This window comes from Zootoca vivipara, chromosome 2 (genome assembly GCF_965207765.1).
Source record: "Zootoca vivipara chromosome 2, rZooViv2.hap1.1, whole genome shotgun sequence".
NCBI classification, from domain to species: Eukaryota; Metazoa; Chordata; class Lepidosauria; order Squamata; family Lacertidae; genus Zootoca; species Zootoca vivipara.
In genome coordinates this window covers 114,320,982-114,348,522 of record NC_142584.1, presented here as the reverse complement: position 1 = coordinate 114,348,522, position 27,541 = coordinate 114,320,982, and the positions used below count along the sequence as shown (strand labels likewise).

Below are 27,541 nucleotides of genomic sequence, written 5' to 3'. Positions count from 1 at the left end.
AGGTTCCCAACCACAGTGCATTTTCTTTCTCGGCTCCTGAAACCCTGTTTTCTCTTTTCAAGGGGGTCCCGTTAACGTCAGTCTCAAGCACTATAGCCCTCTTCTAGAGACCGACAAAAGAGCAGAAAGCTACTTCGCAATCCAAGAAGCGCCATTTTCTGCACACAGCAGCCCATCTCTGCACTGGGACACAAGGGCCCTTTGTTGGAAACAAAATGGCTGCCGAACAGATTCCCACAGTGGGATTCAGCCTCCAGTTCCAGGCAGCCCTGGAGAAGTGGATGCAGCCGGGGTTCGAAATTCAGGAGCATGGCCCAGCAATTCCCAAAGCGGGGGACAAGGAGGTAGATGAAGGAAAGTCCTCGACAGTGCTCTCTGAAGGGAGAATCAGGGGATTTGTTCAAAGGGCACCAGCGCAACAGGTTAAACAGGAACCAGGAGATGTGCTGCACCAGCAGTGTGAATCTCGGTGGCAGGACTTCTTGAAGATGGTGGAGTCCCAACAGTCTCAACAGGGAACCGCACCATTGCCAGAGGAGCCATCCCCATGGGATGACACAAAATCTTTCCTGGCCTCCTTCGAGAAAGTGGCTGAAGCCTGCCGGTGGCCCAAGGAAGAGTGGGCGGCCCAACTCCTGCCGGCCCTCAGTGGAGAAGCCGAATGGGCCTTCAGCAGCCTGAGTGCTAGAGACAAGGAGGATTATGGGAAAGTGAAGGTGGCCATCTTGCGAGAAGAGGCCACGAGGAGGGAGAAGGTGCATCAGCACTTCCGGGGCTTCTGCTACCAGGAGGCTGAAGGGCCTAGGGGGGCCTACAGCCGGCTCCAGGAGCTTTGTTCCCGGTGGCTGAAAGTCGAGAGGCACACGAAGGAGCAGATCCTGGAGCTGCTGATCCTGGAGCAGTTCCTGACCATCCTGCCGGCGGAGATCCAGAGCTGGGTGAGGGAGTGCGGGCCGGAGACCTGCTCCCAGGCAGTGGCCCTGGCTGAGGGGTTCCTGCAAGAGGAAACGCAAAAGCGGGGAAAGGTGAGGCCATTTTTTAGCCTGAGATGATCTGGTATCAATGTGGCAGCTGTGTGATGTCAGAGTGACCCTACTGCATTGTGCAAACAGCCCGTGACATTCCTCCAAAACACCCGCAAAGAGGTGCATGGTTTAAGGGGGCTGAGATTTGTGTGGAAACCCCTTTCCTCTTACGGAGCTGTAGTTCCCAGAGTGGTTTAACAATCAAATCCTCCTCACGAGCATTTTTTGGAAATTTTAGCTCTGTGAGCGGAATAGGGGTCTCCATGCAAAACTCAGTCCCCTTAACAAACTACCATTCCCAAAATTCTTTGGGGATGAAAGCCATGTTGTAATAGTCTTTTCATTTCATTTTATTTTTGTCTATTTCTAACATTCTGTGTTATCTTTTTGTATTCTTATCTCCTTGTTTTTATTACAGAGCATTCTGTGGCCTGTGCAAAATGTGGTCTATAAATCATCTCAGTAATTCAAGTCCTTCCCTGGCCTGAGAGAGGTCAAGAGGAAGCAGTTCATTCACTCCTTGGGAGTGGATTGGTGGAGACTTGTCTTCCCCTTCCCAAGATGTCTGCCCTTTCCAGCACTTGCATCTCCCTGCTGAAAGGGATGTTCTCTGCTCATTTCCAGAAGCAGATCCCATCTGAGGAGGTGGAGGCTAAGCTGGAGCTGGATGGAGGAGACTTCGGCTCACTGGGTGAGTTGAGATGCCGTGTGGCTCTCTGGTGTCTTGGTTAAATTCCCTCATGTGGCCATATGTTGTATGCACCATTCAGTGGCTGAGGCCCTTGCTGACTGAAGTGGGCAGGCATAACCCAGGAGGATAACCTTCTCTGTGTTGGCCCCAGGTCCAAGGAATGCCAACCCTGGAGAGGACCACCTAGGCCTGTCACTGTCTACTTTCTGGTGCCGGATGAAAGCTGGCTTCTGAGAGGGCTTTTGCAATTGGCCAAGGCTATTTTCAGTAGTGTTCTTTCATTTTTCTGCTCTGCTTGGGGTAAAAGCCATTAGAAGTAGGACGGAACAAGTCACATATAATCCCAATCAACACAGTATTCAAAATGGGGAAAGCTCCTGAATATCAATAACAACAATTACACAAACAAAGCAATTAGCATCAATACTATAGTACGTTTAGAGAAAGACTGAGCTTAAATGGCAGTATAGCCAAAAAAAAGAACGACAAATATTATTTCCGCTGTTTTTCTCTCTATCTCCTCTCCCCTGTGTCTTTTGGTTGATCCAATAACAACTGACTTATTGATTGTCTTTGCTAAGGGAAGGAAATATTGGATGTGTAAACATACTTTTGGGTTTTCTGTTGGGACATCTATCTGGTTGGCCATGGTGATGACAGGATGCTGGACTAGATGGCTTTGACTTCATCTGGCTGTAGGCTCTCCTCATGTTCTCAACATTTTTATAGTCATGTCTAGGGTTCAAAGCACTTCATGAACCTTATCCAGGGGGCCATGCCAGGCTAGTGAGAGGTTGTGGCCTTGGGAGAGTTCCAGACAGAGAGACTTGGAAGGCTGAATTTGGCCCCTGGGCAGCTGCTAGTTGCCTAAGTAATTCTAGCCTAGTTGGGCCGAAAGGTGTAAGGCTGCTTTTTGTGGTTTTCTTTCCAAACTTCTGGACCCGTCCAGGAAATTAAACTTAGGTTCATGGTGGAAAATTCGTTGGGGAAAAGCATCCCCTGTGTGCCCAGGGAATGACTTTCTGTATTTCATTTTCTCGTTTCTCCACAGACGAAAGAGGGGTGTGTATCAAGGAGGTGGAGAAATGTGGGCCGGAAAATTCCACCCGATTAAGGCCACGCGAGAGAGTGTCTGCCGGGAGAGGAGAAAATGTTCCTCCGCTTCGTGAAAAGGCCTCAGAGAGTTGGCGTAGCCCTCGGTGGCAGCAGAACAGCCTCCCCAGAGCAGGAGCAGTCGAATCCATTCCATGTGCAGGAGGCTCCAAGGAGCTCTGCCAAGCCCCAGGCCACCAGGTGACGCAGACCGGTAAGAGACAAAACACCTGCGCAGTCACAGGTCAAACTTCACTGAACATTAGAGAATACACACAGGAGAAAAGCTGTACAGCGGCTTGCATTACAGGGCAGAGGTTCAGCCGCAGGTCAAATATTAACTGTCATCAGAGAATCCACATAGAAGGAGAGTCCACAACCCCCCGAGGGAGACGATTCCACTGTTGAACGGCTATTATTATCAGAAAGTTTTTCCATATGCTTAGTCGGAATCTCCTTTCTTGTAACTTGAAGCCATGGTTTCGAGTCCTACCCTCTGGAACAGGAGAAAACAAGCTTGCTCCCTTAAAGTATTTGAAGATGGCTATCACATCTCTTCTTAGTCTCCTCTTTTCCAGGCTAAACCCAATTCCTTCAAGTGCTCCTTGTAAGGCTTAGTTTCCAGACCCTTGATCATCCTGGTTGCCCTCCTCTGCACACGTTGCAGCTTATCAACGTCCTTCATAAATTGTGGTGCTCAAAATTGGACACAGTATTCCAAGTGTGATCTGACCAAGACAGAGGAGCCGGTGTACAGCTTCCAGGTCATATGGCCAGCATGACAAAGCCACTTCTGGCAAACCAGAGCAGCACACAGAAACGCCGTTTACCTTCCCGCTGTAGTGGTAACTATTTATCTACTTGCACTTTGAACTGCTTTCGAACTGCTAGGTTGGCAGGAGCAGGAACCGAGCAATGGGAGCTCACCGCCGACCTTCTGATCAGCAAGCCCTAGGCTCTGTGGTTTAACCCATAGCGCCACCCGCATCCTTTTTTAAGAATAGAGTGGTACTATTACGTCCCTTTACCTGGACACTATACTTCTGTTGATCAGAATGCTGAACTAGACAGGCCACATACACACCTCGCCCTGTAACTCAGGGTTGGAGGGCAGCCCTCCAAGCATCTCTATCTAGCCCTTGGGACCTTCCACAGGCCTCATCCCTTTCCAGCCTTGTTTTATACACTCAGACATTTTTGCGTAGATGGGCTTTGTCCTAGAACCCTGATAAGGATGCCTGCTTGCTCGTCTGGACAGAGGACAGAGGGGTGTGTGAGAGTGCAGGTAGAAACTTCGCTTCCCATAAAAAATAAATTTTGTATCAATTGCTCCACTCACTTCTGCCTTTGGCCCCACCCACCAATGGCATGTGGGACATGGAAGGTTGCCCAGAGGAGACCATAGACCTTGGATTGACAAGGGCTCCTCACCTCCTGGTCCAGAGGGTGAGAGAAAAATACCAGTGAGAAGTCTCTCAATATCTATTAGCTGCAACAGTGCAGTAGAACCTCCAGTCTCAGAGGCAGTATACCTCTAAATACTAGCTCTTGGGGACATACAGCAGGAGGAAGGGCTGTTTTCCTCATGCCCTCCTTGTGAGCTGAGCATCATGGGAAACAGGAAGCTGGGCTAGATAGGACTTTGGTCTGACCCTGCGGGGCTCTTCTCATCTCCTCCCTTTCCATGTGCCCAGCAGCAGCATCTTGACTCCACTCCCTTCTTTCAACTCTAACAGGTTACTGGCCCGAGAGTGAGAACGAAGAGAATCACCGGGGTGGAGCAACCTGAACCGATAGCAGTTGTTTCAAGATTGGCAATGGAGAACACAGTGGCTCGGGCTGAAAAAAGCAGGGAGGCCTCTGAGGGTCAGCGCAGGAAGTGGCAGGAAGGAAATGCCCTGAAGAGAAGGACAGGCCAATCCACTACCTGTGGGGCAGAGGAAAAGGCCCCCAGCAAAACACTGCCACGGCCCAAACAAAAGACGTTTGCCTCGCTTCCTGAGAGAGCTTTCAAGCTTGGTGCGCCAGGCCACTGCAGGCGAGAGCGGCTACACACGGCGGAGATGCTCTTCCGCTGCGCCGCGTGCGGGAAGAGCTTCATACACCAGCGGAGCCTCAACACGCATCAGAGGCTCCACACTGGAGAGAAGCTCTACGAGTGCCCCGACTGCGGGAAGAAATTCCTCAGCAAGTCAAAGCTCGCCAGGCACCGGCGGCTGCACACCGGGGAGAGGCCGTTCAAGTGTTCGTACTGCTGGCGGAGCTTCAGGCAGAGCTACAACCGGACAGAGCACGAGAGAACTCACACAGGGGAGAAGAGGAAGCACAACCGGGCAGCCCGCGCGACAAACATGGGCGGCAGCTCCTGTCTCGCTGCTCACGAAGGAGCCCGTAAAAGTGAGAGACCCTATAAAGGTTCCTATCGGGGGAACGACCCCCCTTCAGACTCTGAGGAAACGTAGAAGGGCCCAACCCCCGGAAGGAAAAAGGAAGAACTCGTAACATTGGCCCAAGCATGGGAAAGCCTCTGTTCTGAAGATGCTCCTCGTTCGATTTCAATTGATTGGCTGAAGGGGGTGCATGTGTTATAGATGGGTGCAGCAAGCCGGCTGCTTATTGCTTGATAGGGTGGGGAGGTGAGGTATAAAAGCAGTAAGACACTCTGCAGACGGTTGGAAGAGAGAGAGGAAGGAAAAAGCATCTAAGGAGAAAGAGAAGGTGGAGAACTAGGGGGAAAGAGGCAGTAGCTGGCCAATAAAGACATGAGGACCTAGGAAAGGGGGGTTGTCTGTGGGCTGCAGTAGGTCTGGGTAGCACATGGCCCACCAGGCTTGTTGGAATTCAACCCACATCAGCCTCAGTCAGTGTGGTGAATGGGTCAGGGATGGTGGAAGCTGTAGTCCGAGAATATCTGGAGACCCACAGGTTCATCATCCTTGGTCCAGAGGCCTTTCCCCTCTTCTCCTAATTCTGGGATGGGGAAACAACAGCCCTCTGGTTGTTGCTCCTGTCATCTTCCATCAGCAACCCCAGTGAGGGATTAGAACAATCATCTTTATTCATATAAACTAGTCACTTTGCTCACAAAAGTGATTCAAGGCAACTTAGAACACTGCATAAACATCAATACCAATTACAGCAATCAAACTGATGGGAACGTATGAAACACATCTTCACGAATACAAGCAACCTGCCTTGCTAGGAGAGCCCACAAGTACTTAAAAGCCCTTCAGGTTGAGGGTCATCATAACTAAAATGGGCGCCCAGAATAGGTAAAGATGGTGCCATGCGAGCCTCCCTGGGGAGAGGATTCCACAAGCACCACTTAAGCCACCACTTTGGGCCTCAAATGACTCTTGCACAGTCTGGGTGCAAGTACATGGAGCAATATGTAACTGAAAGAGGCCTCAATACTTTTAGAACTACCAGCCGCTTTAGATGAACTCTCTGAAAAAGAACAACAGTTAGAATGGACTCCGATATCTCTGTATATCCCCTTCTTCTTCTTTCTCTGATTAATTTGGACAATTCAAAGACCTGTATTCCTTTGTTATCTTGTGATTTCATAGATAAACGTCTATCGAGTAAAATTAATAAAAATTTATCTATGGCTTGACTATACCGGCTGCAGCTGATGAGAGACTCACATGTTTCTGATGCCTGAAGCAGGGGAAGAAGACTAGAGGGAAGAGCTTGGGTGGGATGTAAACCTTGAGAGGTCAAACATGCATAGAAGGGAGGCACACTTGGAAGGGATTTGGTTTGATCTGAAATAGCTGATCCAAACTTGAGATTCTGTCAGGTCATTTGAACATATTAAAAACACACATCTTTTTACAGCCGCTGGACCTCTCTTCTCAGCTGATTTCACAAAATAAGTGCATCTTTAATTTTTTTCTAATTCTGATTTCAGCCAGGATCTTTGAAACGTTTGCAGTTCCTCTCTTAATGCCGCCTGCTTTTAGAATTTGTAACTATGGCAACCCCTTTATAAGCTGCCTTGACTCTTGGAAAAAGACGGAATATAAATAAATATAATTCTAAAGGTAGGTAGCCGTTGGTCTGATGTAGTCAAAACAAAATTTAAAAAATCCTTCCAGTAGCACCTTAGAGACCAACTAGGTTTGTCATAGGTATGAGCTCTCGTGTGCATGCACACTTCTTCAGATCTAAAGAAGTGTATCTGAAGAAGTGTGCATGCACACGAAAGCTCACACCTATGACAAATTTAGTTGGTCTCTAAGGTGCTACTGGAAGGATATTTTAAATAATTTTATAATTATAAAGGTGAGGATAAAGCTGCTCTTGAACTCGGATCTTGCTTGGAGCCATAGCTGCCAAGTTTTCCCTTTTCTCGCGAGGAAGCCTATTCAGCATAAGGGAAAATCCCTTAAAAAAAGGGATAACTTGGCAGCTATGCTTGGAGCACCTGCGGGGGGGGGCGGAATCCTGTCCTGGGGGCGCCGCTGGCCTGATCCTGCAGGGCTTCCACCTCCTGCTTCAGAGCCGGCAACCAGCCGGACGCCTCTCTTCCCTCCCTGCCCTGCGGCTCCTAAGCGGTTAACAGAGGCGCCAGAGCTTCGATTCCTAGAGCGGAAGAGAAGACTGGAGAGAGAGGAGGAGCTTCCGCTTCCCCGGGGAGATTTTGGGCCTGTCGGCGGCTGTCCTCCCTTCAAGCGGGTAACTGGGGGGGGGGGGGAGTCGGCCGATCCAGGGGCGGAATGGAGGGGCACGCCGGGAGGAAGAGGCGCAAAAGGGATGGAGTTCTCCTGGGGGGAACTAAGAGCTGACAGGGAAATGTCGTCTTCTCCTGGGAGGGGAAGAGGGACGCACAAGCGACGCTGCTGGATGGCCGGCCTTTACCGGCCTCTGGCCTCATCCTGCGGCCTTTTCTCACGCTCCTCTCTCCAGAGAAACCAGAAGTATCGCCCAGCAAAGACCGCATGGGAAGAAATAGGGAGGAATGGCATGGAGTAAACAGGGAGTCAGGAGAGTCTCCTGCCAGCCAGGGATGAGCAAGAGGAATTATTATTATGGTTTTATTCATTCATACCCCGCCCATTTAACTGGGTTTCCCCAGCCACTCTGGGCAATTCCCAACAGTATATTAAAAACGCAATAAAACATCAGACATTAAAAACTTCCCTAAACAGGACTGCCTTCAGATGTCTTCTGAAAGTCAGATAGTTGTTTCTTTGACATCTGATGGGAGGGTGTTCCACAGGGCGGCCACCACTACCTAGAAGGCCCTCTGCCTGATTCCCTGTAATTTGGCTTCTCGCAACTAGGGAACCTCTAGAAGGCCCTCAGAGCTGGACCTCAGTGAATGATGGGGGTGGAGATGCTCTTTCAGGTATACTAAGCTGAGGCCGTTTAGGGCTTTAAAGGTCAGCACCCACACTTTGAATTGTGCTCAGAAAAGTACTGGGAGCCAATGTAGGTCTTTCAGGTCTTATGTGGTCTTGGTGGCCGCTCCCAGTTACCAGTCTAGCTGCTGCATTCTGGATTAGTTCTAGTTTCCAAGTCACCTAGAGTGCAGAAGGAGCTGCAGACAATGGCAGGAGATGATCCTCCTCCATTAAGTCTCTGGCTTTTTTTGTATCAAAGGCCACATATGTCCACTGCAAATTAAACCATGAGAAAAACTTAAACACAGCACAAACTGCTCCTCTGCAAAATGTATGTACTAAAAATATATCATTAAAAAAAGAGGGCCCCATAGGATATAACTGGCCATCTGATTGAAAAGGTCTCCCAAGTGGCACAGTAATCGAATGGTCGCTAGAACACAACTAAAGTTCACAAACCAATTTAGAAACTGGTATGCATAAAGCCATCTTTGAAAAAATCATCCCTCTCCACTTCCAATTTTGCCTGCTGGGCAGCATGTTTGGTCTTTACACACCTAAGAAAGGGGAGGAAGGAGGGAGTATGGCATGGGTCAAAACACTCATTTTCCCCAGTCTTAAATTTAGTTATCCAGATTTTCACGTCTTATTAACAAACAAACAAACAAACAAACACTGAAGGTAAAATCTCCAGTTGCCTCATCTATCATTGGAGTGGGAGCAGAGGGGAGATGGTTTCCATACCTTGTTTTTGAATGTCTTTACGGAAGGCATTTGTTTTGTCCTTCCAGGGATCAGTGAGCTTTGAGGAGGTGTCCTTGCATTTCACTGAGGACAACTGGGCCCTACAGAGAGCTCTGTACAAGGAAGTCATGGTGGAGGTTCATGAGATGGTGACCTCTCAGGGTAAGGATCCTTTTCGCCTTCGTCAATAGTTATGATAGGTATGGATTCCTCAGTGCCTCGGAGTGCCTTCCATCAGCTCGCTAAAGGACGTTGCAGTGCCTGTATTACTCCCAAGTTAAAGGCCAGAAGCCTGACTGAAAATAAATATTGTTGCTTCTCTGCTACCCTTGGGGAGACTATTCTTTAGGTGGGGAGCCACCACTAAAAGACCCATTCTTGTATTATCTTTCTTTGCACCTCAATTGGGGAGGGCACTGTGAGAAGGACCTCAGATGATGAATGCATGCTCTTGGTGGATTCATGAGAAGCAGTCATTGAGCTGCATAGGTCAAAATCAGCACCCTGATGGATTTCTGTATTTTAGAATTTCTGTTTTGTTGGAAGCCGCCCAGAGTGGCTGGGGGAACCCAGCCAGATGGGCGGGGTATAAATAATAAATTATTATTATTATTATTATTATTATTATTATTACTTGAGTTGAAGACAGTCACCCAGAAAAGGTTTCATATGCTCAGAGCATGTTGCAACGGTCAGCACTCTGTAGTTTCTGAACCATCGCATCCTGAAGTATAATGCATTGTGGCAATCTAGCGTGGAGAATGGTAGGGAAAGCATACTAAAAACACTATTTTCTGTGGGGGATCCTCATTTGTGGGATACTTGATTATTCCTCCCAGGAGAGAGAGATACAGTTAAATTGTTGTTGTTATGGATTTCTATTGATGTATTGGTTTGTTTGTTGCATCTATAGGATATACATGGTTTTTTAATGTTTGGTGTTTGGTTGCATTTTTATATATGTTGTAAATACAGTATATATAAATACTGTTGTTGTTATTCATTTTTTGATCTTATATTTTATTTTAAAATATATAAACATACAACAACAAAAAATTCAAGATCGAAATATTGAGAATACTCTGGCTTTCCCTCATCCCTCCCATGGGTCCTAGTGATAGTATTTACAACTGGATATCAATACTATCCAGATTTTATCCTTCCAAATTATCCATACTTTCCGTTCATTTGCAAGCGTGGTTAAAATCCTGCTAATGTTCTAATCTGCTTACAATGGTCTTGTAAATAAATTGTAAACTTCCCCATTATTTTTTAAAGGTCTTTTCCTCTTGATTTATGAACTTTCCCAGTTAATTTTGCCCTTTCAGCATTGTCCATCAACCTGGTCTGCCTATTATTATTTATTTTGGTTTTTCAACAAACTCTGCAGATCCAGACATTTCAAATCACTCTGAGTTGAGATGCTGTATTATCAATGGTCAGGGGGCGGCCTGGTAAAGGTAAAGGGACCTGGTAAAGGTAAAGGTAAAGTAAAGGGACCTGGTAAAGGTAAAGTAAAGGGGCCTGGTAAAGGTAAAGGTAAATCCCCCGTCAGGGGGCGGCCTGGTAAACGTAAAGGGACCCCTGACCGTTAAGTCCAGTTGTGGACGACTTGGGGGTTGCGGCGCTCATCTTGCATTATTGACCGAGGGAGCCTGCGTACAACTTCCGGGTCATAGGATCATACAATCATAGAGTTGGAAGAGACCACAAGGGCCACCCAGTCCAACCCCCTGCCAAGCAGGAAACACCATCAAGGCATTCCTGACAGATGGCTGTCAAGCCTCCGCTTACAGACCTCCAAAAAAGGAGACTCCACCCCACTCCTTGGCAGCAAATTCCACTGTCGAACAGCTCTTACTGTCAGGAGCTTCTTCCTAATGTTTAGGTGGAATCTTATTTTTTCTAGCTTGAATCCATTGTTCCGTGTCCGCTTCTCTGGAGCAGCAGAAAACAACCTTTCACCCTCTTCTATATGACATCCTTTTATATATTTGAACATGGCAGAATACAGTGGTACTATTACTTCCCTTATTCTAGATGCTATACTCCTATTGATGCAGCCCAGAATTGCATTGGCTTTTTTAGCTGCTGCATCACACTGTTGACTCATGTTAAGTTTGTGGTCTACCAAGACTCCTAGATTCTTTTCACATGTACTGCTGTGGCCAGCATGGCTAAGCCGAGCAGCGCACGGAAACGCCATTTAGCTTCCTGCCGGAGCAGTACCTATTTATCTACTTGCACTTTGACGTGCTTTTGAACTGCTAGGTGGGCAGGAGCAGGGACCGAGCAACGGGAGCTCACCCCGTCGCGGGAATTTGAACCGCTGACCTTCTGATCGGCAAGCCCTGGGCTCTGTAGTTTAGATATTAATAATTATTGATTAAATGGTGGTGCTTTTTTAAAACCAGGTATAACACCTTTTATGTAAAACGTCTTTGGGGTGATGTTTCACCCTCCAATAGTCTTTTAACATACTGCCAGGCCTTGAGTTTTGATAATGAAAAAGCTACATCAACCTTAAATTTTTAAATTTTTATTCCATCAGGAGATGTTTGGGGGATCCTGGATGAGGAGGAACCATCAGAAGTCTGGCCAGAAAGAGCCGAGGAACAAGGAAAGGAAAGGAAGTTGGGGATTCAAGATGGAGCCAACAAACAAGAGGGGAGAGAAACAGTGAAGCCAAGGGATAAACACAGTGCTTCTCAAGTAGATGAAAATCTAATTAACAGAGTGGGGGGAAAACATGAATGTACTACGTGCGGAAAGAGATTCTGTAGTCGCTCAACTCTTACTATACATCAAAGAGTACACTCAGGTGAAAAACCTTATAAATGCATGGAGTGTGGAAAGAGCTTCATTTGCAGAAGTAACCTTAATAGACATCAGATAACTCATACAAGGGAGAAACCTTATAAGTGCAGGGAGTGTGTAAAGAGCTTCAGTTGCAGACGCCACCTTACTAGACATCAGATAACTCATACAAGGGAGAAACCTTATAAGTGCAGGGAGTGTGGAAAGAGCTTCAATTGCAGAAGGTACCTTAACGTGCATCATAGAACTCACACAGGGGAAAAACCACATAAGTGCATTGAGTGTGGAAAGAGCTTCAACTGCAATGTTTACCTTAAAAGACATCAAAGAACTCACACAGGGGAAAAACCACATAAGTGCATTGAGTGTGGAAAGAGCTTCAGTCACAGTAACCACTTAATTAGACATCAGATAACTCATACAGGGGAGAAACCGTATAAATGCATGGAGTGTAGTAAAAGCTTCAGTGACTATAGCACCTTTCATGCACATAAGAGAATTCATACAGGGGACAAGCCATATAAATGCATAGAGTATGGAAAAAGCTTCAGTTACAGAAACAACTTAACTGGACATCAAATAACTCATACAGGGGAGAAACCTTATCAATGCTGGGAGTGTGGAAAGGGTTTCTGTGACAGTAGTACCCTTACTAAACATCAAAGAACTCACACAGGGGAAAAACCACATAAGTGCATTGAGTGTGGAAAGAGCTTCCGTTACAGTAACAACTTAATTAGACATCAGATAACTCATACAGGGGAGAAACCGTATAAATGCATGGAGTGTGGAAAGGCCTTCAGTCAGAGTGGAGCCCTTAATGCTCACCTTAACAGACATCAGACATCTCGTACAGGGAACAAACCACACGAATGCCTGGAGTGCGGAAAGAGGTTTGGTCAAATTAGCCACCTTACCGTGCATCAAATAACTCATACAGGGGAGAAACCATATAAATGCTGGGAGTGTGGAAAGAGATGTAGGTTCCGTAGCCACCTTATCGTGCATCTAAGAACTCATACAGGGGAGAAACCTTATAAATGCTGGGAGTGTGGAAAGGGTTTCTGCGACAGTAGTACCCTTACTAAACATCAAAGAACTCACACAGGGGAGAAACCATTTAAATGTATGGAGTGTGGAAAGAGCTTCAGTCAGAGTGCCTCCCTTAATCTGCATCAAAGAACTCATACAGGGGAGAAACCTTATAAATGCTTGGAGTGTGGAAAGAGTTTCTGTGAAGGTCGTACCCTTACTATCCATCAAAGAACTCACACGGGACAAACCATATGAATGTTTGGAGTGTGGAAAGAGCTACCGCCACAGTAAACGCCTTTCTCGACACCGGATAACTCATTCAGGGGAGTAATCCTATGAAAGTTGATGTGTGGAAAGAGCTTCAGTTACAGTGGTTACTGTGCATGAAAGAACTGGTACAGGGGACAAACCATATACATTTTTGGAGTGTGGAAAGAGCTTCAGTTGCAACAGCTGTCTAGTGATAAGTCGACACTTGTTGTTGTTTAGTCGTTTAGTCGTGTCCGACTCTTCGTGACCCCATGGACCATAGCACGCCAGGCACTCCTGTCTTGCACTGCCTCCCGCAGTTTGGTCAAACTCATGTTCGTAGCTTCGAGAACACTGTCCAACCATCTCGTCCTCTGTCGTCCCCTTCTCCTAGTGCCCTCAATCTTTCCCAACATCAGGGTCTTTTCCAAGGATTCTTCTCTTCTCATGAGGTGGCCAAAGTATTGGAGCCTCAGCTTCACGATCTGTCCTTCATGGATCAATGCCTTGTCGTGGCGAAGGGGCTTGAATAACTCAGAGAAGCTATGAGCTATGCCATGCAGGGCCACCCAAGATGGACAGGTCATAGTGGAGAGTTTTGACTAAACGTGATCCACCTGGAGAAGGAACTGGCAAGCCACTCCAGTATCCCTGCCAAGAAAACTCCATGGACAAAGACAACAGGCATATAAAAGTCGACACTACCCGGGTGCAAAATGTGTCTGGCACCTGGCTAATTTCGAACACTGTTCCACATTGGTAGTTAATAAAAATAAGACAAGGACTTGAGAATTTCCTCTCTCATTTACCAATCTGTTCCTCTAGTCAAGCATTTGTGACTTTTCAGACTATGTTCTCAGAATATTTGGAGGGACGCTATAAAAAATTCTTGCAGAACGGCATCTTTTTGTATGCTGTAACTAACCAGTAGATCTCTACCAATAGGCTTTCTCTATTCTGAACCAAGTTTATTGATTTGTTATGTAAGATACCTGATGCGGATAATCAACTGCCCAGGAGGACTCCACTGCTGTGAGTGCCTGCAGGTCCTATCCCTGCCTCTCACCACCTGGCCAGGGCGGGGCCCGACAGGCCTCTTAAGGACAGCTGCTGCTCCTGCTGTTGCTGCCCAGGAGAACTCAGAAGAGTGCAGAGTTCTTTTTAAAATGTTTTGAAATTTTATTTTTTACCTTTTTAAATTCTTCTTGGGGTGGGGGTGGGATGGATGTTTAGTTGGGTTTAGGAATTTGTTTAATTTTGGTATGTTTATGTTTTTTGTTTTTTGTTGTTATTATTTTCTTGGTTTACAGAAATATGTGCAATGTCTCATAACATTTTTACAGATCAGTTTCATTTGTTGAGACATTGGGAACATTGGGAAGGAAAGGGGGGAAAGAGGGAGATGGGGGAAAGGTGGGTGGGGGTGAGTTTGGGTGACGGTGTTTCTATTTTACTGAATATATGTGGGGGGGATATTGTTGTTATTAATAGGTTTTATTCTGTTCTTAAGGGGAGGGGTCAGGGCTGCCTGGGAGTGGGTCCCAGCCAACAAAATGACGGGCAAGTTCCACAGAGGGGGGATGCACTGGGACAACCGATCTCCGTGATCATGGGCAGGAGGAGGAGTTATGCTAAGACCAGACCATGTCATTACCAAGGAGGCAGCTTCAGTTGTTGTTTGAGGACTATCGCTGCCTCCGGGTCTGGTCTTGACCGGACGGATACAGGAATCGGCAAGGGAAACCCACATGACCTGAAGGTGCTGCTGTGCAATGCCAGGTCAGTGATTCATAAGACCACTGCCACCCATGATTTGATTGTGGATGGAGGACTTGACCTGGCATGTGTAACAGAGACTTGGTTGGATGAAGCAGATGGGCCTGTCCTTGCCACTGCTTGTCCACCAGGTTTCTCTTACACATAGCAACCCAGGCCTTGTGGACGGGAAGGGGGTTGTTGCAGTAATTTTTAGGAAGTTATTAGTTTGCACCAGGCGTCCTATTGGGAAGACCCAGTTCTCTGATTGCGTGTTCTGGAAGTTGGGCAATAGGGGTCATACCGGATTCCTTTTGGTGTACCGACCTCCCCGCTGCACCAAGGATTCCCTGCCCGAGCTGCTTCAGGTTGTGGCAGATGTGCTTCTGTAGACACCAAGTTTGGTTGTCCCAGGGTATTTTGATATCCACGCCGACACGACCTTAGAAGGGGCCGCTCGGGACTTTGTGGAAAGCACAGTCTCCACGGGGCTGTCTCTGAATATGTCTGGCCCAACTCATAGCCACGGACATGCCTTAGACCTGGTGTTCACCTCTATGGATGTTGGTGATCTGACTGTAAAATTGAAACAAAAGAACTGCCATGGTCAGATCCCTTCCTGGTGCAACTGGACTTATCCGCGACCCTTCCCCTTTGCAGGGAGGTGGGACGGATTTGGATGGTCCACCCCCATCACTTAATGGATCCGAATGGTTTCCAGAGAGTGGTATGCTTTATCCCATGTTGATGGCCTTTCAGCTTTTCCCTGGTGGCCCACTGGAATGTGGAGTTAACCAGCGCTAATGACTGTTTGGCTCCGAAGCACCCTCTCCGATTGCATGGGGCCCGGACAGCCCCGTGGTTTTCCATGGATCTGAGGGCAATGAAGTAGTTGCTGAGATAGCTAGAGCACCGGTGGCAGATAACTCATTCTGAATGTAGTACGGGTAGGTTAGAATTACTTGGGCAACTAGCAAATATCAAGGAGGTGGAGAAATGTGGGCCAGAACATTTCACCTATATAAGGCCACGTGAGAGAGCGTCTGCCGGGAGAAGAGAAAACGTTCCTCCGCTTCGTGAAAAGTCCTCTGAAAATAAGCTTAGCCCTCGGTGGCAGTAGAACAGCCTCCCCAAGTAGGAGCAGTCGGATCCATTTCATGTGCAGGAGGCTAAAAGGAACAGTGCCACGTCCACTGGGAAAATTGGGTGGGGGACCAGTTTTTTCCCCATTTACCCGCAAAGCTGTTTTTTAGAAGTCCATGAGAAAAATGACAAAAAGGAAAAGGAAGAAGAAATGGAAAACGATAGCAGTAGTTCAGAAAATGAGATAAAATAAACCTTAACATTATTTGCTGTTGGTGCTAAGGGTGTTGTTTTATTGTAAGCATAATACTTTTTATCTACACTGTGTTCCTTTTTAAAAAATATTAATTTCCCACATAGACATATATACATACGGTAGAAAACAAATCATACAAAGCAAAAACAATACAAGTTTAGAAAAGAATAGAGTAACAGAAAAAATACAATATATTACAATTAAATACTGCTAGCATTTTAAAATGTAAAACGTCCGATCATTCTCATTATACTGCTTATATTATCTATATTTTCTTGCACAGCTTTATGTTATTTCGTGTGTGTGTGTGTGTGTGTGTATCCATTATGATATCTAATACACTTTTTACTTACAAGTATCAATCTAGTTCTACAAGTATATTGTTGTTTGTACAATAGGATTTTAGATATTCTTTAAATGTTTTCCATTCTCCGTATTCTTTCTGGTTTAACACTCCTCTGATTCTTCCCATCAGTTTTGCTAGTTGCAGGTATTCTATCATAAGAGTCTGCCACTCTGTTTTCGTTGGTAGGATTTCATTTTTTCAGTTTCTTGCCACTATTATTCTGGCTGCCGTGATTGCATAAACAATGGTCTTAAATTTATCTTAAAATTCTATTGGTAATATACCTAATATGAAGATTTCTGGTCTTTTAAAAAATGTAAACACAGTTCCACCACATATGAAAATAAGATCCTATGTCCTTTTTGCATCTCCAGCATGTTGGCGACCTGCCTTTATACATTTTAGCGAGTTTTAAAGGGGTGTGGTGCCATCTGTATAGCATCTTCATAGTGTTTTCCCTAAGGTTGTAGCTTGTTGTGAATTTAATATCTGTCCTCCACAATCTTTCCCATTGTTCCATGTAGATATTATATCCAAGGTCCTGCACACACCTTACCATTACTACTTTAACTTGTTCGTTTTTTACTTCCCATTCTAATAAACCGTCATAAATTTGTGAAATGTGTTTTCCTTTATTGTGAGTTAAGTCTTCTTAGAATTTGGGTGTTTCTTTTGCAAGACCTTCTTATCTGTACACAATCTTTGGTTTAACTGAAAATATTGGGGCCAATCTGACAGATGGCTTTTGATTTCAACATATTTCTTCAAAGTTGGCTCATCTTTATCCAGTTCTAGTAACAATCGGTACGTGGGCCACTCTCCTTTCATATTCCTCCTTTTAACTGCTATGGCTTCTGTGGCTGAGGTCCACAATGGTATCTTTGGCTCCAGTAATTCTTTGTATTTAATCCAGATCTTATAAAGTGATTTCATTATCACATGGCTCAAAAGCCCCTTGTGGACATTCACTTTTTCATATATTGTCTACACGGTTTTTCATGCTATTTGTAAAACTACTCCACACTGAACTTTTTTTTTCAATTTTTCCAAAATTTCCACACACACACACCCTGGGAAAAATCGGGGAGGAAACATCCCCCCCCCCCCGTGGCTTCAGAATTGCTGGAAATTTTACATCTCTAATTATCACCATTATTCGTTTTAATTAGTCACTTTGCTCACAAAAGCGATTCAAGGTGACTTAGAACACTGCATAAACATCAATACCACTTACAACCATCAAACTGATGGGAACGTATGAAACACATCTGTACGAATACAAGGAAACTGCCTCGCTAGAAGAGCCCACAAGTACTTAAAAGCCCCTCAGGTTGAGGGTCATCATAACCCTAGGTGAAATGGGAACCTAAAATAGGTAAAGATGGCGCCTGGCGAGTCTCCCTGGGGAGAGGATTCCACAAGCACCACTTGAGCCACCACTTTGGGCCTCAGATGACTCTTGCAAGATCCGGGTGCAAGTCCATGGAGCAATATATACCAACTGAAAGAGGCCTCCATAGCCTACTTTTGGAACTCCCAGCCGCTTTAGATGAACTCTCTGAAAAATAACAACAGTTAGAATGCAAAATAAAAAAATTCTTTCAGTAGCACCTTAAAGACCAACTAAGTTTTTATTTTTGTATGAGCTTTCGTGTGCATGCACACTTCTTCAGAACAGTTAGAATGGACTCTGGTATCTGTGTATCCCCTTCTTTTTCCTTCACCAATTAATTTGGACGATTCAAAGACGTGTATTCCTTTGTTATATTGCGATTTCATAGATAAATGTCTGTATGGAGAAAAATCAATAAAAAATTATCTATGTCTTGACTATACTGGCTGCAGCTGTTGAGAGAGGCACATGTTCCCCATGCATGAACCTTGAGAGGTCAAACGTGCATCTTTAATCCAGCCAGGATCTTTGAAACGTTTGCAGACCCTCCCCTTTTAATGCCGCCTGCCTTTCAGAATTTATAACTATGGGAACCCCTTTAAAAGCTGCCTTGACTCTTAGGATAAGACGGGATATAAATAAATATACTACTAAAGGTGAGGATAAAGCTGCTCTTGAACTCGGATCTTGCTTGGAGCACCTGCGGAGGGGTGGGGGGATAATCCTGTACTGGGGGCGCCGCTGGCCTCATCGTGCAGGGCTTCTCCCTCCTGCTTCAGAGCCATAGACCAGCCGGACGCCTCTCCTCCCTATCTGGCCCGCGGCTCCGAAGCGGTTAACAGAGGCGCCAGAGCTTCGATTCCTAGAGCGGAAGGGAAGACTGGCGAGAGAGGCGGAGCTTCCGCTTCCTGTTCCGCTTCCCCGGGGAGATTTTGGGCCTGTCGGCGGCTGTCCTCACTGGAGCCGGGTAACTGGGGGGAGTCGGCCGATCCAGGGGCGGAATTGGAGGGCAGGAGAGAGGGAGGGGCACGCCGGGAGGAAGAGGCGCAAAAGGGATGGAGCCGCGTCCCTCCTGGGGGGGAACTAAGAGGTGACAGGGAAATGTCTTCTCCTGGGAGGGGAAGAGGGACGCCCAAGCGACGCTGCTCGCTGGCCTTCACCGTCCTCTGGCCTCATCCTGCGGCCTTTTTTCACGCTCCTCTCTCCAGAGAAACCAGAAGTATCGCCCAGTAAAGGCCGCATGGGAGGAAATGGGGAGGAATGGCGGGGAGTAAACAGGGAGTCAGGAGAGTCTCCAGCCAGCCAGGGATGAGCAAGAGGAATTATTATTATGGTTTTGTTCATTCATACCCCGCCCATTTAGCTGGGTTTCCCCAGCCACTCTGGGCAATTCCCAACAGAATATTAAAAACGCAATAAAGCATGAGACCTTAAAAACTTCCCTAAACAGGGCTGCCTTCAGATGTCTTCTGAAAGTCAGATAGTTGTTTATTTCTTTGACATCTGATGGGAGGGTGTTCCACAGGGCAGGCACCACTACCTGGAAGGCCCTCTGCCTAATTCCCTGTAATTTGGCTTCTCGCAGCGATGGAACTGCCAGAAGGCCCTTGCGCTGGAGCTCAGTGTCTGGGCAGAATGATAGGGGTGGAGACGCTCCTTCAAGTATAATGGACGGAAGCCGTTTAGGGCTTTAAATGTCAGCACCAACTCTTGGAATTGTGCTCAGAAACGTACTGGGAGCCAATGTGGGTCTTTCAGGTCTTAGGTGGTCTTGGCGGCCGCTCCCAGTTACCAGTCTAGCTGCTGCATTCTGGATTAGTTCTAGTTTCCAAGTCACCTAGAGTGCAGAAGGAGCTGCAGACAATGGCAGGAGATGATCCTCCTCCATTAAGTCTCTGGCTTTTTTTGTATCAAAGGCCATACGTCCACTGCAAATTAAACCATGAGAAAAACTTAAACACAGCACAAACTGCTCATCTGCAAAATGTATGTACTAAAAATATATCGTTAAAAAAGGAGGGCCCCATAGGATATAACTGGCCATCTGATTGAAAAGGTCTCCCAAGTGGCACAGTAATCGAATGGTCGCTAGAACACAACTAAAATTCACAAACCAATTTAGAAACCAGCATGCTTAAAGCCATCATTGAAAAAATCATCCCTCTCCACCTCCCATTTTGCCTGCTGGCAGCATGTTAGGTATTTACACACCTGACAAAGGGAAGGAAGGAGGGAGTGTGGGCTGGGACATAACACTCATTTTTCCCAGTCTTAAATTTAGTTATCCAGATTTTCACGTCTTATTAACAAACAAACAAACAAACAAACACTGAAGGTAAAATCTCCAGTTTCCCCATCTTGGGGGGGGGGGGATGGTTTCCACACCTTGCCTTGGAAAGTCTTTAAGGAGGGCATTTGTTTTGTCCTTCCAGGGATCAGTGAGCTTTCTTGAGGAGGTGTCCTTGCATTTCACTGACGACAACTGCGCCCTACAGAGAGCTCTGTACAAGGAAGTCATGGTGGAGGTTCATGAGATGGTGACCTCTCAGGGTAAGGATCCTTTTCGCCTTCATTAATAGTTATGATAGGTATGGATACCTCAGTGGCTCGGAATGCCTTCCATAAGCTCGCTAAAGGACAGCACAATGCCTGTATTTCTCCCAAGTTAAATATTCTTGCTTCTCTACTACAATTAGCCAGTGATGGCTTCTGGGTTGCCTCCCTGGGGGGGACTATTCTTTAGGTGGGGAGCCAGCACTAAAAGACGCAGTCTCGTATTGCCACCCAAAAAAGGTTCCATATGCTCAGAGCATCTTGTACCGGTCAGAAATCTGTAGTTTCATGTTTTTTAATGTTTGGTTGCATTTTTATATATGTTGTAAATATATATAAATACTGTTGTTATTCATTTTTGTGGTCTTTTATTTTACTTTAAAATATGTAAACATACAACAACAAAAAAATCAAGATCCAAATATTGAGAATACTCTGACTTCCCCCCATGTGTCAATACTATCCAGATTTTATCATTCCAAATTATCCATACTTTCCATTCATTTACAAGCGTGGTTAAAATCCTGCTAATGTTCTACCCTGCTTACAATGGTCTTTACAATATATTGTAAACTTTTCCCATTTTTTTTAAAAGGTCTTTTCCTCTTGATTTCTGGGCTTGCCATTTCAGCATTGTCCATCAACTTGTTTTGCCTATTATTATTTATCTTGGTTTTTCAGCTAGCTCTGCAGATCCAGACATTTCAAACTGCTCTGAGTTGAGCTGTTGTATTATCAATAGGCAGGCTGCGGCCTCGCTGCTGCCCCCACAATGGGAAATGGCAAAAAAGACAATCACGGGAATATGTAATCAGCGCAAAAACAAAACTAAGCCATGATAAATCCCTGAAATGAGATATTGATAAAGTGAATAATACTAAAACTAAACTAATAATTGTTCAAAAAAAAATTAGCTTATATCTCCCAGAAGAAACCTTGATATAGAAAAAACATAAATTTCTCAAAGAAACCTCTAAATAAAGTAAACCTTGACGAGGTGCTGGCTGAGTGACACCCATTATCACAGTCAACACATTACCTTTCTGGATACAGTTGTATCCAGGATAGTACTAACCAACTGGCTATTAGAACCTATAGAAAACCTACAGATAGGCTGTCTTATTTGCACTACAAATCATTTCATCCTTTTCATCTTAAACGTAATTTACCTTACGGACAATTTTTGAGAATTAAAAGAAATTCTACCACTCTAGAGGATCACAACATAAACTGCAACCAAATGGCGTGTGAATTTGCGAACAGAGGCTATCCTCAACAAATAATAAGAACAGCACAAGCAGGGGCGTACAATAGGCCTAGATATGCACTCTTTGCAGAACGATCTAAATCTAAAGATCATCTCCTCACTTGGTCCGATTTTACCCCGTTATCCAGCTCAATAGCCAAAATTATTAGAAAACATTGGCACATTTTACAAGAAGTCCCAGGTTAGAATCATAGAGTTGGAAGAGACCACAAGGGCCATCCAGTCCAACCCCCTGCCAAGCAGGAAACACCATCAAAGCATTCTTGACATATGCCTGTCAAGCCTCTGCTTAAAGACCTCCAAAGAAGGAGACTCCACCACACTCCTTGGTAGCAAATTCCACTGCCGAACAGCTCTTACTGTCAGGAAGTTCTTCCTAAAGTTTAGGTGGAATCTTCTTTCTTGCAGTTTGAATCCATTGCTCCGTGTCCGCTTCTCTGGAGCAGCAGAAAACAACCTTTCTCCCTCCTCTATATGACATCCTTTTATATATTTGAACATGGCTATCATATCACCCCTTAACCTTCTCTTCTCCAGGCTAAACATACCCAGCTCCCTAAGCCGTTCCTCATAAGGCATTGTTTCCAAGCCTTTGACCATTTTGGTTGCCCTCTTCTGGACACGTTCCAGCTTGTCAGTATCCTTTTTGAACTGTGGTGCCCAGATCTGGACACAGTACTCCAGGTGAGGTCTGACCAGAGCAGAATACAGTGGTTGTCCGAGTATGCCTCCACGTATTGGTTTCCGCAGAACCAAGAATCTGAAAGACATTTTAGTACATGCGGATATGACCAGCGAGAGCCAACCGCAGGCAATTGAGTTAGCCTGTAGCTTCTTGTCCCACATAGAGATTTCTCAAGAGACAGATGAGGTGATCAGGCCACTCCCATTTCTTTAAGAACTTGCCATAGTTTGCTTTTGCATAGTCAATGAAGCAGAAGTAGACGTTTTTCTGGAACTCTCTAGCTTTCTCCATAATCCAGCACATGTTTGCTATTTGGTTTTTTGTTCCTCTGCCCCTTCGAAATCCAGCTTGCACTTCTGGGAGTTCTTGGTCCACATACTGCCTAAGCCTGCCTTGTAGAATTTTAAGCATAACCTTGCTAGCGTGTGAAATGAGCGCAATTGTGCGGTAGTTGGAGCATTCTTTGGCACTGCCCTTCTTTGGAATTGGGATGTAGACTGATCTTCTCCAATCCTCTGGCCACTGCTGAGCTTTCCAAACTTGCTGGCATATTGGGTGTAGCACCTTAACAGCATCATCTTTTAAAATTTTAAATAGTTCAGCTGGAATATCAATTCCACTGGCCACGCCGAGTATATATCCTCATTAACCCTACGAGGTATTGTGATCTTAAACCAATCGAAGGGATTCTTTAATCAGTCAAGATCCAATGATTAAAGACCTAGCTCCTATTTCCACATATCAAAACAATGCAATACACATAGTTTTGGATTTGAAAATAAGGGATCAGCACCCTCACCTGTCCCGGGGACAGTCTACGATTCTCAGGGAGAGTCCACACCACGGTAACCCCCCCAGGCTACAAATTAATTTACACCAGGCTACACATCATCATCTTTCCCCACCTTCAGAATGGACTCCAGCCCCATCCATCTCCCCATCCCACCCTCCTCTTCCCCCCTTTTCTTCCCAATGTCTCAATAACCGAAACTCATTTGTTAAAATGTTAGAGGGGGGAAATATGAGAGAGACATTGTACACACCTCTGTAATATTCTGTGCGTATTACTGTTCGTTAGTCAGCTTGAGCATCTTTGGAGTGAGAGGTAGGATAGATTTTTTTAAAATAAATAAATAACTTTTTGCTATTAAAGTGTTCAGGTACCAGAAACAATTTGGTAATTTTAGACTGGTCTTCCAGCCTGGGCGTAGCCAGGATTTTTGTGGGGGGGTGGGTTGGCAGAATTGACACGATTGGTCAGTTCAATTCAATTCAACACCTTTATTGGCATATATATAACAATAAAATCATATAAACCATCTATATATAATATAATTCTGAGACCTACAATGAAAAGGGGAGAAGGGAAAGGGATAAGGAGTCCTCGGCGGTCACTATCTTGTGCAAAAAGATGTGGGACTCTGGCTTGGGTGCTGTACCTTTAAAAGCTGCGCAACAGGTGAGCATTCAGCACAGATACTACATTTCCCTAGTGTGAACATGTAGTGAAGAGGAAATCTTTACATGTTGAATTTCTGCCTGTTAAGAAGCGTCAAGTACAGGCAGACACTCTGGATGCAAATAACCACCATTCCTAATAAATGTAAAATTCTGTGTGTCTGGCCTAATTTGGATACAGGAGAACGCATTGAGAGAATTCTAATTTCCTAGAGAGAGGACTTGGTGCTTTTCAAACAATAGATTAAAAAAATATTTAAAAATGAGATTTTTTTTATTTAAATCGATTTTTTTTAATAAAATGCTTTTTGAGAAACTATATTACCATCCAAAGGTTATTCCATCATGAAATTAAGATTAGTTTTTTAATTATGTAGAATAAGGCTGTATATGTTTAATTTTTTTGGTAAATAAATTCGATTAATCCATTCACAATGTCATGCTCTTCCAGAGGTTTTGTAAGATTATTGGGCAGCTTCTCTGCCTACAAGATATTAACACAGATGCTTGGTTTACTATTGCAGTTCTCAAAACTGAATTTGACTCAGCAGAGATCACATGCCTCTTCTTCACAGCAAAAATGTTATAACATGAACAGAGTTGAGAAAAAGACCTTAATCCTATTGTTCTACAAACAGCCCCCCTCCCCAGATACACACAAATTAATTAAGCAGGGAGCAAAACAAGGAAAGCAAACTTTTTTAAAGTGCACAAAAGCCAATAAGCCTCCAAAAAACACACTTGCCTCACCTCAGAGTGATACAGATACACACAAACCAGAGGGGTAGCGATGAAGACTCTGAATCTGCATTCCGCTCCCTCCCCCAACAAGCAGGCTAATCTCAGCGTGCAGGGAATGAAAGAAAAGCCTACAAGAAAGAAGATTCCACCTAAACATTAGGAAGAACTTCCTGACAGTAAGAGCTGTTTGACAGTGGAATTTGCTGCCAAGAAGTGTGGTGGAGTCTCCTTCTTTGGAGGTCTTTAAGCAGAGGCTTGATAGCCATATGTCAAGAATGCTTTGATGTTGTTTTCTGCTTGGCAGGGGGTTGGACTGGATGGCCCTTGTGGTCTCTTCCAACTCTATGATTCTATGATTCTCTGCAAGGAAGCAAGGTTTTCCCAGTCCCTGGCCAGCAGGGGGAGGGACTTGGAGCTGCTTACTTTGAAATCCGGGAGTTTGAAGGGATATATAAAAATCCGTGACAGCACCGGGAATGGCTTGGAAATAAGGGGGTTTCCCGCGAAAAAGGGATACTTGGCAGCTATGGTAATACAGTGGTATCTCTACTTACGAATAATTCTACTTATGAATGATTCTACTTACGAACGGAGCTCCGTCCACCATCTTGGATGCAGTTTAGATTTTTTGGATGCAGTTTAGAATTTTTTCTACTTACGAATTTTTAGATAGGGTTGCTTCAACTTACGAATTTTTTCTCCCAATGCATTCCTATGGGATTTGACTTACATTTTTTTTCGACTTACGAATGTGCGTTCGGAACGCATTAAATTCGTAAGTAGAGGTACCACTGTACAACTGTGAGAATGTTAATTCACAAACGCCCTGGGGTATGAATCCCTCCCGAATTTCCCAGGTCTGAGGTAGCATACATCCCGGACTAACAGACTAATTACAATTAATTGCTCTTTTACAACCCAGGACCCAAGTTACCCCAGCTGTAGTGAATTTAACTTTTAGCACTATACTTCCATCTTAGGACCCAGATAACATCTTCTTTCTTCCAGGCGGGGCAATAAATCACATCAAAGCAATTAGGGAAAACCAAGAGGGGAACGTTTCTCTTTAAAGGAGAACCAACACACATTCCATTCTCTACATACCAGGATTCTACACACACCCACACCCCGTTAAGCTACGCAGGGCAAGAACCAAGGTTTAATCCTTCCCCAAAGTTCCCCTTGCACTACATCAACCTTTATTTTTTATTTATTTTTTCCATCAGGAGATGTTTGGGGGATCCTGGATGAGGAGGAACCATCAGAAGTCTGGCCAGAAAGAGCCGAGGAGCAAGAGAAGGAAAGGAAATTGGGGATTCAAGATGGAGCCAACAAGCAAGAGGGGAGAGAAACAGTGAAGCCAAGGGATAAACACAGTGCTTCTCAAGTAGATGAAAATCAGATTAACAGAGTGGGGGGGAAACATGAATGTACTATGTGCGGAAAAAGATTCCGCAGACGCTCAAATCTTACTATACATAAAAGAGTACACTCAGGTGAAAAACCTTACAAATGCATGGAGTGTGGAAAGAGCTTCAGTCGCAAAAGCAACCTTACTACACATCAGATAACTCATACAGGGGAGAAACCTTATAAATGCATCGAGTGTGGAAAGAGCTTCAGTTGCAGCAGGTCCCTTAACATGCACCATAGTATTCACACAGGGGAGAAGCCATATAAGTGCTTTGAGTGTGGAAAGAGCTTCAGTTGCAGCAGGACCCTTAACATGCACCATAGTATTCACACAGGGGGAAAGCCATTTAAGTGCTTTGAGTGTGGAAAGAGCTTCCATTACAGCAACTCCCTTAACTTGCATCATAGAATTCACACAGGGGAAAAGCCATATAAGTGCATCGAGTGTGGAGAAAGCTTCAGGTGCAGTGCTCACCTTAAAAGACATCAGACACCTCCTACAGGGAACAAACCGCATGAATGCCTGGAGTGTGGAAAGAGGTATGGTCAAAGTAGCCACCTTACTGTGCATCGAAGAACTCATACAGGGGAGAAACCGTATAAATGCATGGAGTGTGGTAAGAGCTTCAATTACAGAAGCAGCTTTACTAGACATCAGATAACTCATACAGGGGAGAAACCTTATAAATGCTGGGAGTGTGGAAAGAGTTTCTGTGACAGTGGGACCCTTACTAAACATCAAAGAATTCACACAGGGGGGAAACCATTTAAATGCATGGAGTGTGGAAAGAGCTTCAGTCAGAGTGCCTCCCTTAATGTGCATCAAAGAACTCATACAGGGGAGAAACCGTATCAATGTTTGGAATGTGGAAAAAGCTTCAGTGACTCTAGCACCTTTCATGCACATAAGAGAATTCACACAGGGGACAAACCATATAAATGTTTGGAGTGTGGAAAGAGCTACCGCCGCAGTAGCCACCTTTCTCGACACCGGATAACTCATTCAGGGGACTAACTGTATGAAAGTTGATGTGTGGAAAGAGCTTCAGTTCCAGTAGTTTCTTTACTGTGCATGAAAGAACTCGTACAGGGGAGAAACCATATACTGTACATTTTTGCAGTGTGGAAAATTGCTTCAGTTGCAACAGCTGTCTAGTGATGAGTCGCCAGTAGCCAGGTGCAAAATGTGCCTGGCATCTGGCTAATTTCAAACACTGCCGCACATTGGTATTTAATTAAAATAAGACATGAACTTGAGAATTTTCTTTCTGATTTACCAATCTGTTCGTTTTATCAAGCATTTGTGGCTTTTTTCCCCCAGACTATGCGCTCAGAATATTTCAAGCAGGCACCCCCAAACTGCGGCCCTCCAGATGTTTTGGCCTACAACTCCCATGATCCCTAGCTAAGAGGACAAGTGGCCAGGGATGATGGGAATTGTAGTCCAAAACATCTGGAGGGCCGAAGTTTGGGGATGCCTGATTTAGAGGGACGTTATAAAAAATTCTTGCAGAACCAGAACGGCATCTTTGTGTATGCCGTAACTAAGCAGTAGATCTCTACCAATATGCTTTCTCTATTTTGAACCAA

At 45.1% G+C, this 27,541-nt stretch overlaps 2 protein-coding genes across 4 annotated transcripts; both read left to right on the top strand.

The window, feature by feature from the left end:
- The first annotated feature begins 200 nt into the window (after nt 1-200).
- LOC118080233 (uncharacterized) lies at nt 201-27,211 on the top strand. The gene is given in 9 exon segments (XM_088662490.1): nt 201-1,025; nt 7,366-7,488; nt 8,948-9,062; nt 11,452-12,991; nt 12,993-13,266; nt 18,667-18,801; nt 20,267-20,384; nt 25,765-26,969; nt 26,971-27,211. Coding segments are annotated over 9 exon segments (4,359 nt in total). The 5' UTR covers nt 201-215; the 3' UTR covers nt 27,010-27,211.
- Nucleotides 1,286-6,429, top strand: LOC148687106 (uncharacterized). Of its 3 annotated transcripts, none has more exons than XM_088664249.1 (3): nt 1,286-1,716; nt 2,768-3,022; nt 4,545-6,429. In XM_088664249.1, exon 3 carries the CDS (start codon nt 4,626-4,628, stop codon nt 5,268-5,270), a length of 645 nt encoding a protein of 214 aa, XP_088520375.1. In that variant the 5' UTR covers nt 1,286-1,716; nt 2,768-3,022; nt 4,545-4,625; the 3' UTR covers nt 5,271-6,429. The 3 variants fall into 2 exon arrangements, with proteins under 3 accessions (XP_088520375.1, XP_088520377.1, XP_088520376.1); XM_088664250.1 differs by lacking the exon at nt 1,286-1,716 and having other exon boundaries at nt 2,636-3,022.
- Nucleotides 27,212-27,541: the final 330 nt, after the last annotated feature.